The 13,038-nt window shown below is 37.5% G+C and overlaps 1 protein-coding gene and 1 long non-coding RNA gene across 3 annotated transcripts in view; one reads left to right on the top strand and one right to left on the bottom strand.

Annotated features, from left to right (window-relative positions):
• LOC128509718 (organic cation/carnitine transporter 2-like) overlaps positions 1–8,549 on the bottom strand; it is a 23,949-nt gene extending 15,400 nt beyond the window's left edge. The window contains exons 1-2 of the mRNA XM_053481555.1: positions 8,211–8,549; positions 1,641–1,744 (exon numbers count right to left, since the gene is read on the bottom strand). Of these exons, the coding sequence (XP_053337530.1) occupies positions 1,641–1,744; positions 8,211–8,549 (443 nt within the window). The remainder of the gene's footprint in view (positions 1–1,640; positions 1,745–8,210) is intronic.
• LOC128509725 (uncharacterized) lies at positions 8,465–13,038 on the top strand. 2 transcript variants are annotated; one of them, XR_008356071.1, is made up of 3 exons: positions 8,465–8,569; positions 9,808–10,035; positions 12,792–13,038. It is a non-coding gene; the product is annotated as an uncharacterized LOC128509725 (long non-coding RNA). The 2 variants fall into 2 exon arrangements; XR_008356070.1 differs by having other exon boundaries at positions 8,488–8,569; positions 9,865–10,035.

Genomic DNA, 13,038 nt, shown 5'->3' with positions numbered 1-13,038 from the left:
CTTCTGGTAACTCCTGTAATATTATTTATTCAAAAATGTTGAAGTTATATATTGAAATACTGAATGATTTTGTACATAATTATGCAAACATGATAAACATATATAACAAAATTGGTACAGCATATAATATGGTGCCTAAGACTTTTGCACACTTCTGTACACCGTGTACAATTCTGGACTTTACTCGAGAGGACACTTTTTACTTTTACACCGCTCAAAAGTACAGCACATATCCCTACTTCTACTTAACTTCTGATGCATTACCCAACCACAGTGGTGTGTAGCATCCAATGCGGGAATTTCTGCTCACTATTATGCGTAATTGCGTGGCTTGCCTTTCCTTTAAGACGCCCCTAATATTGCAACAGATGCTTGAAATCAGAAGTGGAGCAGGTTGCAGACAGCCATGAAAACAGCACATCCACAATAGGGAAGAGAGAGAGAGAGAGAGAGAGAGAGATTTATTATGAAAAAGGCTACTGTGAACTAACACAAGCTAAATACTTTTGATACTTGAAGGTAATACTTCTGACCTTTTACTCAAGTACACAAGTAAATGGAGGACTTCTACTTCTACTTTATTTATATTTGCCCTAGAGAATTTCTACTTTTGATTAAGTGCAGGATTTCTCTACTTTGCCCACCTGTGATGATGATAAGGATATAAATTTGCAGAATCTTGTTTTATCACCTTCTTCGTCCAATTTCACACATTTGATTTTCTTGTTAATAAATTACAAAGTCCAAAACATACTGCATATGAAAATAATCAGCAGAACAGAACCTATTTATTGCAAAGTTCCTAGTATCAGGTTATCCGGGAGGCAATGTCCTATAATATAATCTTATTATTATTATTTTTATTTTTTTTTAGCAACTTTATTATAAAAAAAAAAATAAAATAATAATACATAGTAGCCTAATATTGGTAAATGTACTTTCGTTGCCTACTGTTGTAAGTCACGTCACGGTAGTTACATGTCTGCAAAAGGTCTATACTGAATTCAACTACACTCAGAAACGGGACCACAGAATCATGTTATTTTTTGACTTTAGTGCATTTGAAGTACAAATTGGAGAACAAACATGGCCACCTCCATGTTTGCTTTTTGCTACTGACAAGCTAATAATCTAACTGTAATGACTGATGTACTATATTTGGGTCACTTCATGAAAACTGCCGCAGCCAATCCTTCTTTTTCATAGGATCGAAAATAGGATAAAGAGCTATTTTTAAATATTTAGTCAACAAATCGAGAGATTTTTAGACGATTTCTGTGAACGTTACAGAGTGACTGGTGAAATGTTTTTAGATTTCTATTTTTTTTTATATCATTTTAATAATATATATATAAAAAAAAGCCTTATAAATAACTCATGTTTAAGATGGAGATATTTTTCATCTGACTGGTACATTATTACGTCTGATGGTAAACGCCAGCATAAGCATGGCAATGTTTTTTTCTTATGGAATGTTACCCCTGTTACACTTACAGTTTGGCTGTACAAAACACTGATCTGTCATTAAAAGATTAAGTCATTATGTGCTGAGATCATCGGCTGAGATCTCACTGAATGTTATAATTGCAACCTTTATTTATTTATTTTTTTTAAAAAGCGTTCTCTCTTTCTCTCTGTACCTGTCAGACAATTCCCCGGATATGAACGAGCCGCTCAGGACTCCCACGAAGAAGATGGACAGAGTGAAGGGAACCTTCCAGGCGTCTCCACAAACCAGGTTCCACTGCGAGGAAAAACACAGACACACACTCTCAGGCACTCATCAGCATCAGATTTTAAGACAAATCTTGTTCACATACTGTATATGTGATGTGATATGATGTTCATTAAATGATGACTGGTAACCTGATCATAACTAGATTGACAATAAAATAGAGACTTAAAATAAAAAGTAATATTTAGGAAAGAAAACAGATCATGAGCAATTATTTAACATTTCTAATTATAGCAGTTAGACTTATTTCTCAGAAGCCTGTTACTACGCTAAGGAGACGCTTTATGGCCTGTTCGGGGCTGCAAGCACACACGGTTTATTGTTGCCGGAAATTTCCACTGTCCAGGTCTCATCAGTGTCCAAATTACATCAACATGTGGCTTTTGCTAAGAGAGGGGCGAATTCTGTTTACACAAACATTCCCAAAATGAACAGCGAGGAGCCCCGCCCCCCACCTCGGCTTCTCAGATCACATGACAAACGAAACCGGTTCTGAAGCAGCGCTCGCTGACTGACACATGATCCGGGAGGCTGCAACCAAAACCACATCATCCATGACTAACTACATCATCATGTGCATCGGTAATGTCACAGACCCTATGGACACCACGCTCCAAACGGAAGTGCTCGAGACCTACTGGAAGGGTCCAGGGACTTTTAATTGTGCAGAATAGAAAAACACAGTTATGAGAGTAAAACTTCTTTTATTTCTCTATATTATCCTCAAATACACTAATGCACTTAATCTTAGTACCCCAGAGCAATAGCAATAATAATAATAATAATAATAATAATAATAATAATAATCGAACTACTTGCTTCACATCTAATGTGCTGGCCTCCCAGGAACTCCTTTAATGGTAAAACATGTGGAAATCACGTTTTTCACAGACTGAAGTCAGGACTGTAGATTAGGAGATGTGGCAATAATTCTCAGCCCAGTTCCTGTAATGTGCAGGCAATATCGGTCAATAATTGTGCAAGTTGAACGTTTACTGGAACGACTACAGTTGGCTCTGAGCCACCTCCGAACCGGGATCATCATTCACAGAGGTACAACCTTCTTTATTATGTTTGTTTGCATGAAGTCTTTTGTAGTGTAAATGTCAATCGATGTTACCGCTTCGTTCATAAGAAATGTCCCAGTTTGACTTGAACGCCCCATATACAAGTTATTGTACTGTCTTGCGTATATGTAATTGATGAAGACCTGTCTTGTCGTGTAATTTGGTTTATAAATATAAAATTTGATACTGTTAAGTATCATCTTGTTGTTTGATGTAGCACCATTGTCCTGAGGCTATGTTGTTTCATTTTACTGTGATCTGTCCCAGCTCTAAATGAAATCAGACGGTGCTTTTTGACCTGAAGATTTGAGCATGGGGAATGGTTTGCCCTTCATCAGAGACTACAAAAGTGAGAATATCTGAAGTAGGGGACCATCTGCTTTACTAGCTCATGAGCTGAAAGCACACAACCTCCCTGCAGTGAAACACCTGCTGGACTGCAACACCTCCATCATCCTAGATGCTTAGATCCTTCAGGGCGGTTAAGGTCCCAATACTGTTCATGGCTCAATTTTATTTTAAACAAATACAATAAATATCTTCCTGTCTGTGATTTCCACATGCTTCCAGAAGGCCACTATTGTCCCTGGCCATAAGATTACGTCACTAACGCCCGTTGGCTCTGACCTCTGCAAGCATGAAGTGCTTCATAAACCACATTTGTTCCTCCCTTCCAGCCACAGTGGCCCCTATACAATTTGCATACCGAGAAAACAAAGCGACTGGCGATACACAGTGCACTCACACACCTGGATAACAAAAAAACACATGAGAAAAATTTGAGAATGCTGTTCGTCATCTACAGCTCCTCCTTTAACACCATCATTATGGCTGGAGTCAGGACAAATCTGTGGGCGACTGGATTATAGCCTTTCTGATAATCAGAACCTACAGAGATCCCTTGTGTATTACTATACTATGGAAAAAATTGACATCGGACCAACATTGACTAGATGACATTGGGATAGCGTTGAACAACTGACCTCCAAATAAACGTTGCAAAAAATGACCTCAAAACAACAATTTTTACCTAGAATAAGCCCCTCGAATACATCCTGGCTTATACTACAAGTGATATTTATGAAAACTAGGAATGCACTGGTCTGTGCAAACCCTTCCTGGGTAAGCTGGGGTTAGGTCCTTTAACCAGGAAATTAAACTTGGGTCACTGTGGTTAAAGCCATCCACTTGTTCCACCAGGGAACCTATTCTATTGCTGATGAACACATCTTAGTGTTTAAACCAACAAAGAGCCTTTAGTCCTATTCAAGGGAACTGAAACCAGTCAGAACATTACAACACAAAACATTACACTCAGTGTTGTGCAGGTTCACAGCCCCTCAAAGCCTGACTCGACTAGACGTCAGAAAGGGTGTGCTGTGGTGTCTGGCACCAGGATGTTGATCCTTTGGATGCTGGGGATGGCAGAGTGAAACATCCGTCGATCAGCCTCGTTTGTCCGGTGCATCCCACTGGTGCTCGATTGGACTGGAATCTGTGAAGATTGGAGGCTAGGACAGTGGCCTTGGGCTATTTGTCTGTTGGGCCACGTGACTTTTATCAGTGATTTTTTTTAGCAAAGGCTTTCCTGTGGGATCAGACTGGATGCTCCGGCCTTCAGTCCCCAACGGACATAAATGGGCCTTGGGTGTCCATGATCCTGTCCCTAATATACTGTACTGTATATACTGTAATTAATAATAATCAATAAGTTAATGTTATGGCTGATCAGTGTATATTTCTTTGTCAATTAATGAGTGCCACATACTAAGTCCATGTTTTCCCCTAAGCAAATATCTGCAGATGCTCAAGTCCCTTAAAATATCAAAAGGCATAATAAGGTATTTGCATTAAACCTAGACACATCCTGGTACACACATCATCAACTGAACAGGAAAGGGAGATATCTACTTTTGGGCTCACAAGTCAGCCATGTTTAAGGGATGGTATATGATCGCATCCCTTTATAACGTAATGCATTGAAAGACATATTAGTGTATTATGTTTGCTGTGATGGGGTTCTGTCTGGTGCTCCCGGTTTTCTAATGTAAAGAACAAGTCAGAGAGGATTGTTATGAGTATCTGTAGTTTTTAACATGTACATCAAGTAATCCTTAAAAAAAAAAAAAAGAAAAGTGAAACACCTAATTCTAGGCTTGTGGTTTCCTGCGACAGGATTTCATGAGCTGATTGTGAAACGATCCTTACAAAGTCACTGGACTACACGACATTTTAGATTTGAATAGTAAAAACACTACAACTACAACAGTAGCAGACGAGTGCAGCAACTCGACAGAATTTCTCCCTCACAGTGAGTCTACTTGAATTCATGTCGAACATGCATTGACTTCTCGCTCACAATTATAGGTTTATACCAGTTGTTGAAGATTTGCCTTGTTAATAATTATATCGTAGCTACGACAGGAGGATCAGTCAAGGGTTTGCGTAACAGTGACAGGAATGATTATGGAGCAGGCGTACGGCCAAAAACTCAACTGTTAACCATTTAATCCTTCAGCATGCTCGCTCTTGAACAATTCGCCTTGGGAGAAAGCATCTTTCAAACCGACTGATGTTTTTTTTTTTTGTGTTACAACTGATGTGATTCTGGGTATCGGTGGGTGTGATGTTCTACAGTAAGTTCATGATCTAACATGTAGTAGTTTAAATTAAAAATAATTATAACCAGACCGTCACAAACTTCAAAACCATATTTTAGTTTTGCTTTTTTTGCCTCTCCTATTTATCATCCAGGCAGGGTGAAAGCTGGCATCTGCTTCCTCTAAGACAGTTGAAGCGAGCCAACTGCAACCCGCGTAACACACTCGGAGGGGAAAGCACTATCGGTGGACATATGCAAAAATAAGCTGCCCAAAGACACCCAGAGACACCTGCCTAGGTGCTGCTGTGGACAGAACTATTGGTACCAAATATATATAAAAAACATATATATTATATATATTATTCTTATATAATAAGAAAAACTGAATAACATAAGCACTATACAAATTAATTAAAATTTTACACCAAAATAACAGATGAATCAGGCATAACATCATAACCATTGACAGGTGAAGTGAATAACGTTGATCACCAGCTAAACAAAAGCAAAATGGTGACAGGATCAGGGGCACACGAAGCTCAGCCATGGCCGCTGGGACTAAAGGTCAGCCCGTCCAGTCTAATTCCGCAGAAAAGTCAATGTATCACAATTGTGCAAAAAAAAAAAGTTCATTCTGGCCATGACAGAACTACCAATGAATTTCGGTGTTGTGGTTGGATGACAACACAATCAAACTTTTTGGTAATGTGCACCATCAGCAGGTTTATTACGTCTTGCCCTAAAAGTGCAATTATATTTATCGCAGGGCTTTGCAGACATTTTGTACAGCAATAAAATGTAACCAGGAAACATATAATTTTTTATTACAAAATATAAAAAAGCAATTATATATATAATTTCTTTAATATATATGTATATTTTTTTTATATAAAAAATTGCTTTTTTATATTTGTAAAAAAAATCAAATATGTTTATATAATACCTTATATATATATATTTATTTATATAAGGTGTATATATATATATATATATATATATATATATATATATATATATATATATAATGGCTTTTTAAACTACTCTTTTTTTCTGAGTACTTTACTCACAAAAACTAACATTAATAAATCACAGGGGATTTTGAGGTGTCATCTTCAATACATTTTACATTTATACAAATATAATTTTTTTGACTAATTTAATTATTTGTATGGTTGATTTAATTTATTCTATTATACTATATTTTATGATTAATGACTGACCATAACTAACTATCTATCTATCTATCTATCTATCTATCTATCTATCTATCTAACAATGACATCATGCCAGCAGCCACTGCTCTAGGGGACGATACATTTCTAAGAACCCCAGACGCTTGCAACCCACACACACACACACTTTTGTACATTATGGAAAATTTTGAAATTGGATTGGGGGTGGGGCGACCCACCAATTACAGGAAGAATACCTGCTGTGATGTCACCTTTATTACTTCAGGAAATATTACGAAAACAAATTGATACTATTATTATTATTATTATTATTGGTAGTAGTAGTAAAAATAATTTACCATAATACACATTATATATATATATATATATATATATATATATATATATATATTATACAGACACAATGGTCAAGCATAACATTATGACCACCTGCCTAATGTGTAGGTCCAACCCCCCATTTCCACCAAAACACTAATGACCTGACACCTTTCCATTGGAACCAGCATGAACCTTTTTTCCTTAATTCGATGTACTCTACACTAGCTTTTCTACTTGATCAGACTACACGCGCCAGCCTTCACTCCTCGTGTCCATCAGTGAACCTTGGCCACCCATGGCCCTGCTGACAGTTCACTGGATTTTCTTCCTTGTAATCACTTTTGGTATGTCCCATGAGTTGCTTCTCTGACCCAGTTGTCTAGACATTACAATTTGGCACTTCTTACAGTACATTTTCAATATCTTGTTACAATGGTGGCTGGAAGTGGGTGGAATATGTTAGGCAGCATGTGAACCTTTTTCCCTTAAGTTGATGTGCTGGAAGCAGAAAAATAGGTAAGCATAAAAGGATAAGGATTCGATTGACTTTGACAAGGGCCAAATTGAGATGGCTAGAGGACTGGGTTAGAGCAAGTCCACTGAGATGGTGGCGATAGAAAGGTGTCAGAACACACAGTGCACCATTGGTATGGTGGCAAAAGGGGGACCTACTCAGTATTACAGTATACTGTATACTGTATATAATATAATATACAGCTAGGGGGAAAAAAAGGGACCACTGCAGTTTACTTCTAGAATATCATCAGGAGGAAGATAAATGGTCACAGACCATCAAGCAAAGCAAAGCTGTTGTGTTTTTTTGCAAAAAAAGAGTAGGTATAAAGTTACTCAACAGCAATGTGGTAAAACCTGGTGGAGAGCATGCCAAAATTCATAAAAGATATAATCACAAACCTGGGTTATTATTCCGCCAAACACTGATTTCTTAATATTATTTAGTCAAAGCATTGTTTACAAATTATTTTATTATAATTTAATAAAATATTAAATTATTTTATAGTTATTAAAGCTCTGCAAATACTGCACAATCTTGGGTTATTTTGATGTGTTGTGATAATGTATTTTCCTTTAAATATACACTATGTAACAATATTTATATTTTAAATTTAGGAGAAATATTGTCAGCAGTTCACACACACACAAAAAAAAACTGTTCATCTCACTAATACATGCACTTGTAAGAAAAAAAATATTTTAAGTAATTATAAGTAATTACCAATCATGCTGCAGTGGTCTCATTTTTCCTGAGTATTTCTGATACTAATGAGATGTACCTCGGTGACTATGGTGTCGCGGTACCGCTCGGTGCTGTACTCCCAGCCGCTCTCACACGGCTCCCCGCCGCCGCTGACGTTCAGGCGCGGCACGGTGCAGCCGTCGGTGGTGGAGTCGCGCGCACCCATCTCCGTCTCCGCCCCGCTCGCGTTCCCGGCGCTCGCGTTCAGGTGCGTCGACCTGCAGTGGAACTCAGGCGTGTCGGCGAGGAAGACCATGACCATGCCGGAGAATCCGTTCGGCACAATGCTGAGGCTGAGCAGGAAGAAGATGCTGAGCTGAAACGGGCCCCATTCCCCGAGGAACGCCGTGACTTCATCATAGTCCACAGACGCCATGAGTGTGTGAGTAGCTGGAGGTGAGCAGGGCTGTGGTAACGTCCAACTTACTACACACACATACACACCTAAGGATATGTATGTATCATTATTAACAACAACATCTGACTCAAGGATAATGCTTTTATAATAATGATAATTATCATCATAATAATAATAAATCTACCATTCTGTCTCTTCATTCTGACAAAGCAATTTTATATGTATATTAAAAAAAAAACAAGTGATCAACAGCATTTATTATACACAGTTTTTTTTTTTTTTTTTTACACATTATAAACATAAGACTTTAGAGAAATCAAACGGTCGGTGAGGCAACATTGTATTTACATGAAAAGGATTTGAATTTTAGTGGAAACAATGTATCACGCTACTTACTGTCATTAAAAATAAAGTGCGCACGTGAACTTCCGTAGTGGCTACATTTTAACTGGACAAGTGAACCAGTGCAGCGGCAGCTTTCAAGCCAACCCCTTGATGTTTACCGTAAAACACCGAGTACTAGCACACACACCTCTCATCTTACACCGGGTCGAATTCACTCTTAGTGGATTGCTGAAACAGTCACTTATAAGAAAAAATATATATATTCATGCATTTAAAAAATATATATATATATCTATATTTAACAACGTGTTACTTGCAATAATTCATATAAAAGTGTCCATGTCGACTTCCACAGTGTTTACAGTTTAACCCAATGTAAGACAGGAGTGTTGGTTGGTTACCGTAAACCCTGGTATATTGGCACACCACCAGTGTTTACCAGTATCATTACAGGAGTGGTGTCCAGACCTGTGGCTGCTTAATTCACAAATGTAGTAAACTCTAGAGGCATTTTTCCTCCATTAATTAAAAACAATGGATAAATTTCTCCATCCAAACAACAAACTAAACAATCTATTATGGTGTTTCATCTCTGTAATTGTTTATTGTCTAGTTTAATGTACATAAGTGATACCGTTAACTTGATTTGCAGATGTTCCATAATGCATTGTAAGTGTCAATGAATAAAGAAAAATAAATTAAGTAAGAATATAGTATATTTTTCCCATCAGGTCACGTCACACCATCCTGTTGTTGATTACTACAGTATACAGTATTGGACTTTATTCCAGTACTTAACAGTATACTGTAGTAATCAACAACAGGATGGTGTAAACATCATCAGAAATGATGATTTTAATCACCACATTACTAAGAAAAAGTGTAGCAATACAGTTTGTCTCTTATTTCCTACCTCCTTTTCCTATTCAAGTTTCCTGTTCTCTCTCTCTTTCTATCTTTCCCTGTCGAGCTACTCATGGCATTCCAGAGCTACTAGTGATTCCGACCCCCCTCTGTCCTCTGGACTTGTCTGACTCATCCTGGTCCCGCGCCTCCGGCTGGAAAGCCCGTCACGTGGAGGCCCCGTGTGTCATGATTGTGGATGGTTCCGCTTGACCATGAGGATGGTGTTGGACTCAAAAACAGCTGTTCACTGATGGTTTGTGTTTGCAGTCACTTTATAGTTCAGGACTGAAACTCCTACAAACATTTTTGTACCTAAGTCTCCAACAACACCTCACCTGTCAACTGTTATATTGAACCTCCAGCCTCTTAACACACAGTACAACTGCAGATCAATCCCTGCTATCTAACACCCAGATGTGGATGGGTTTCCTGTTGAGTCTAGTTCCTCTCAAGGTTTCTTTCGATTGTCAAGTGGGATTTTTTTCCTCGCCTCCATTGCCCTCGGTTTGCACATCAGGGACAATCTAATCACATTTTGACATTTTATACTTATTTCTCAAATTTTCTTAAAATCTGCTTTTGCGACAATGACAATTGTTAAAGCGCTATATAAATATAAACACGTCCTTGAAGTATGCAAATGCATCTTAAAGTTTGTATAGGTTATTGTATTGCCTATACCTGTTGGTAAGGTAGAAAACAGGAATAAACAGGCTTGGAGCAAAGGGAGCTCAGTGTGTTAGGGTTCTGAGTGATTGATCAGTAGGGTGGCAGTTCAAGCCCCAGCTCCACCCGGCAGTTAATTTAGGCTCTAGGGCAAAGCCCTCAACACTGTCAGCTGTATCAGGACTGTCTCTGCGCTTTGACACCACCCTTAGTTTATAACGGCTATGTGAAGAAAGAATTCCACTGTGCATTAATGTACTGCCATGGGTAAAAGTTATCAGGTTTTAGTATTAGTCAAATACACCTCAGCCAAAACAACATGATGTAACTTTTTTCATGTGACATTATTTATTTAACAAAAATGTCACAATATATATGACACATAAATCAGAATCATGCATTTCTCCCATTTCTGTTTGAAAGCTAATAGTTGGCTAGCTTCATTCTGCACTCAGGACATAGAGCCTATAAAATTAACGTGACAGCCTGTAAAGTACTGGGGGCTTACTACAGGAGAAGAAAAAAAAAATCTGGTTTCATAAGAAACAAATTTGTTAACTATTCAGAAAATGTTATTTAGCCCATTACTACTATTATTATACATTTTTATTCCATTTTTTATGAAGCTGTAACAAATGTATTTTATTTCCAATATTTATTAATCTTACTAACAACATTGCCTTTAAAAAACTATTAAAGGGCAATGAACAATATTAAAAGTGCTAAAAAAAAATGCCACACTTATTAATGTAATTGGACAGATCATAGTTATATTATATTAATCATATGTGCTCACATACCTCCTTCCCCAATACATTAAACTCCAGCTTGCTGAATTCTCATGAACCTTCTCCTTAACTTACCTAGAGTTAAAATTATACAGAGTCTCATCTGGTTTATGGATATCATAAATGCTAACTATTAACTAAACTTTTTAGACTATCCGACATAAAAGTGACTGATAATTCCTGGTGCTGGATCAACATGTGGCTATGTTTTAGAAATATATTGTGATGCACTAGAAAATACTATTCAAAATATGATTATGAAATATTTTAATGCAATTTTAATGTTAATGCAGCTAGAAATCTGTAATTACATTTTTTACGAGTACACTGAGCCAAAGTCAGATTTATTGTATAACATGTTTTTTTCAAGGTGTTATGAAATTCTACAGCATCTGGCTGTTTGTCAAACACAGTCACTCAACTTCAGTAAGTGACTAATAAATTCAGCAGAGTTCATTTAAAACCATTCTTTCAAAAGCATCTCAGAACTCACGACACCTAGAAAATTACAGGTGGTTGCACAACATTAGCAATTAGCAAAGAAATGAGCAAAAATCTCAACAGGTTCGACTTGTGTCACGCAGGAACAGAAATCAAGCAATGGCTCAGCTAAACTGGATAGACGAGAACTTTGAAAAACAATAGCCAGTCTAAAGAATTCAGAATGCGGTATGGTCGCAATCTAGCATCAGCAGCATAAATAACTCCATAATAATCCCCATAAACACAGCTAGCCTAGTAAAAACAGTTTCGGGACAGTGACGCTGGTGTAACAGTGCAGAGAAAGTTCTTCTTCAAGCATCACAGCGTCACAAAGCACAACTCGTCTCTGCTTCCATAAACATGGAAATGAGTTTAGTGTACTTCAATCTTGTGGCTGTCTCGGTCACAAGGTCTGAATGAAGGGTGTGGTAGACCGGGATGTTTACGGCATTTACGTGATGCAGTCATGTCGACTTGCACCAGAATCTTCAAGGAATCTTTAATACACCTTGGGAAATTCATGCCACTAATTTAGTATCATAAATTTTGGATTGTACTTGCTGTAGTGATAAGCGATACCAGCTTGTTGATATTGATAAAGAATGATAAAGACTGCAAAAAGAAACGTCTAGGGCTTGTCTGAAGTTGCCCGGACTTTCTCTCAATTTTCAGTGAAAGGATAGGCTTAGACATCTTCCTGAGCAAAAGTACAGTCGTAGGCGGTTTAGTTCTTTACATACTCAAGGAGCTGTGCATTATCAAATTGGCTTCTAACGAAATGTTTTCGATTCATTCACCAATAATGAATTATTCATAACAAAGCTAGCTTCCCTGGAATTAATAATGGCTTCTTTATTCATGCATTTGTACATGAAGTCTATACAAGCATCAATTTATAGTAATGCATAAATGTCTTGAGCCACCCCTAATTTCATTATATTAAATTAAATTATGTAGATTAAATTGATGTAATGGGAATAAGTGTGGATGTAAAGTGTCTGAAGATACAATTCAAAGATTGGTTGTTTATGCAGCAGCCTCATTTCCCCTCTCGTCTGTTTCATCCACACAGAATTCCGCATCACTTCTAGACTAATCACCGGCCTGAACATCTGTCATCATCTGCACCTGTTTCTCTTTGAGTTATAGGATTCTAATGCATGAAGGTTAAAAACTTGCTAAAAATGAGAGCTGGAGAAGGCGTTCAGGAGGCCTTGAGGACTATTCTTCGATTGTACTATAAAAGATTAAGTCCGGCTCTTTGTAATCAAAATATGAAGAAGTGAGAGATGATTCAAACCTAAACACTAGGCTGTATA

This window comes from Clarias gariepinus, chromosome 2 (genome assembly GCF_024256425.1).
Source record: "Clarias gariepinus isolate MV-2021 ecotype Netherlands chromosome 2, CGAR_prim_01v2, whole genome shotgun sequence".
In the NCBI taxonomy this organism is placed as follows: Eukaryota; Metazoa; Chordata; class Actinopteri; order Siluriformes; family Clariidae; genus Clarias; species Clarias gariepinus.
Note: the sequence above shows the minus strand (reverse complement) of the source record. Positions and strands in the feature narration are given on the sequence as shown.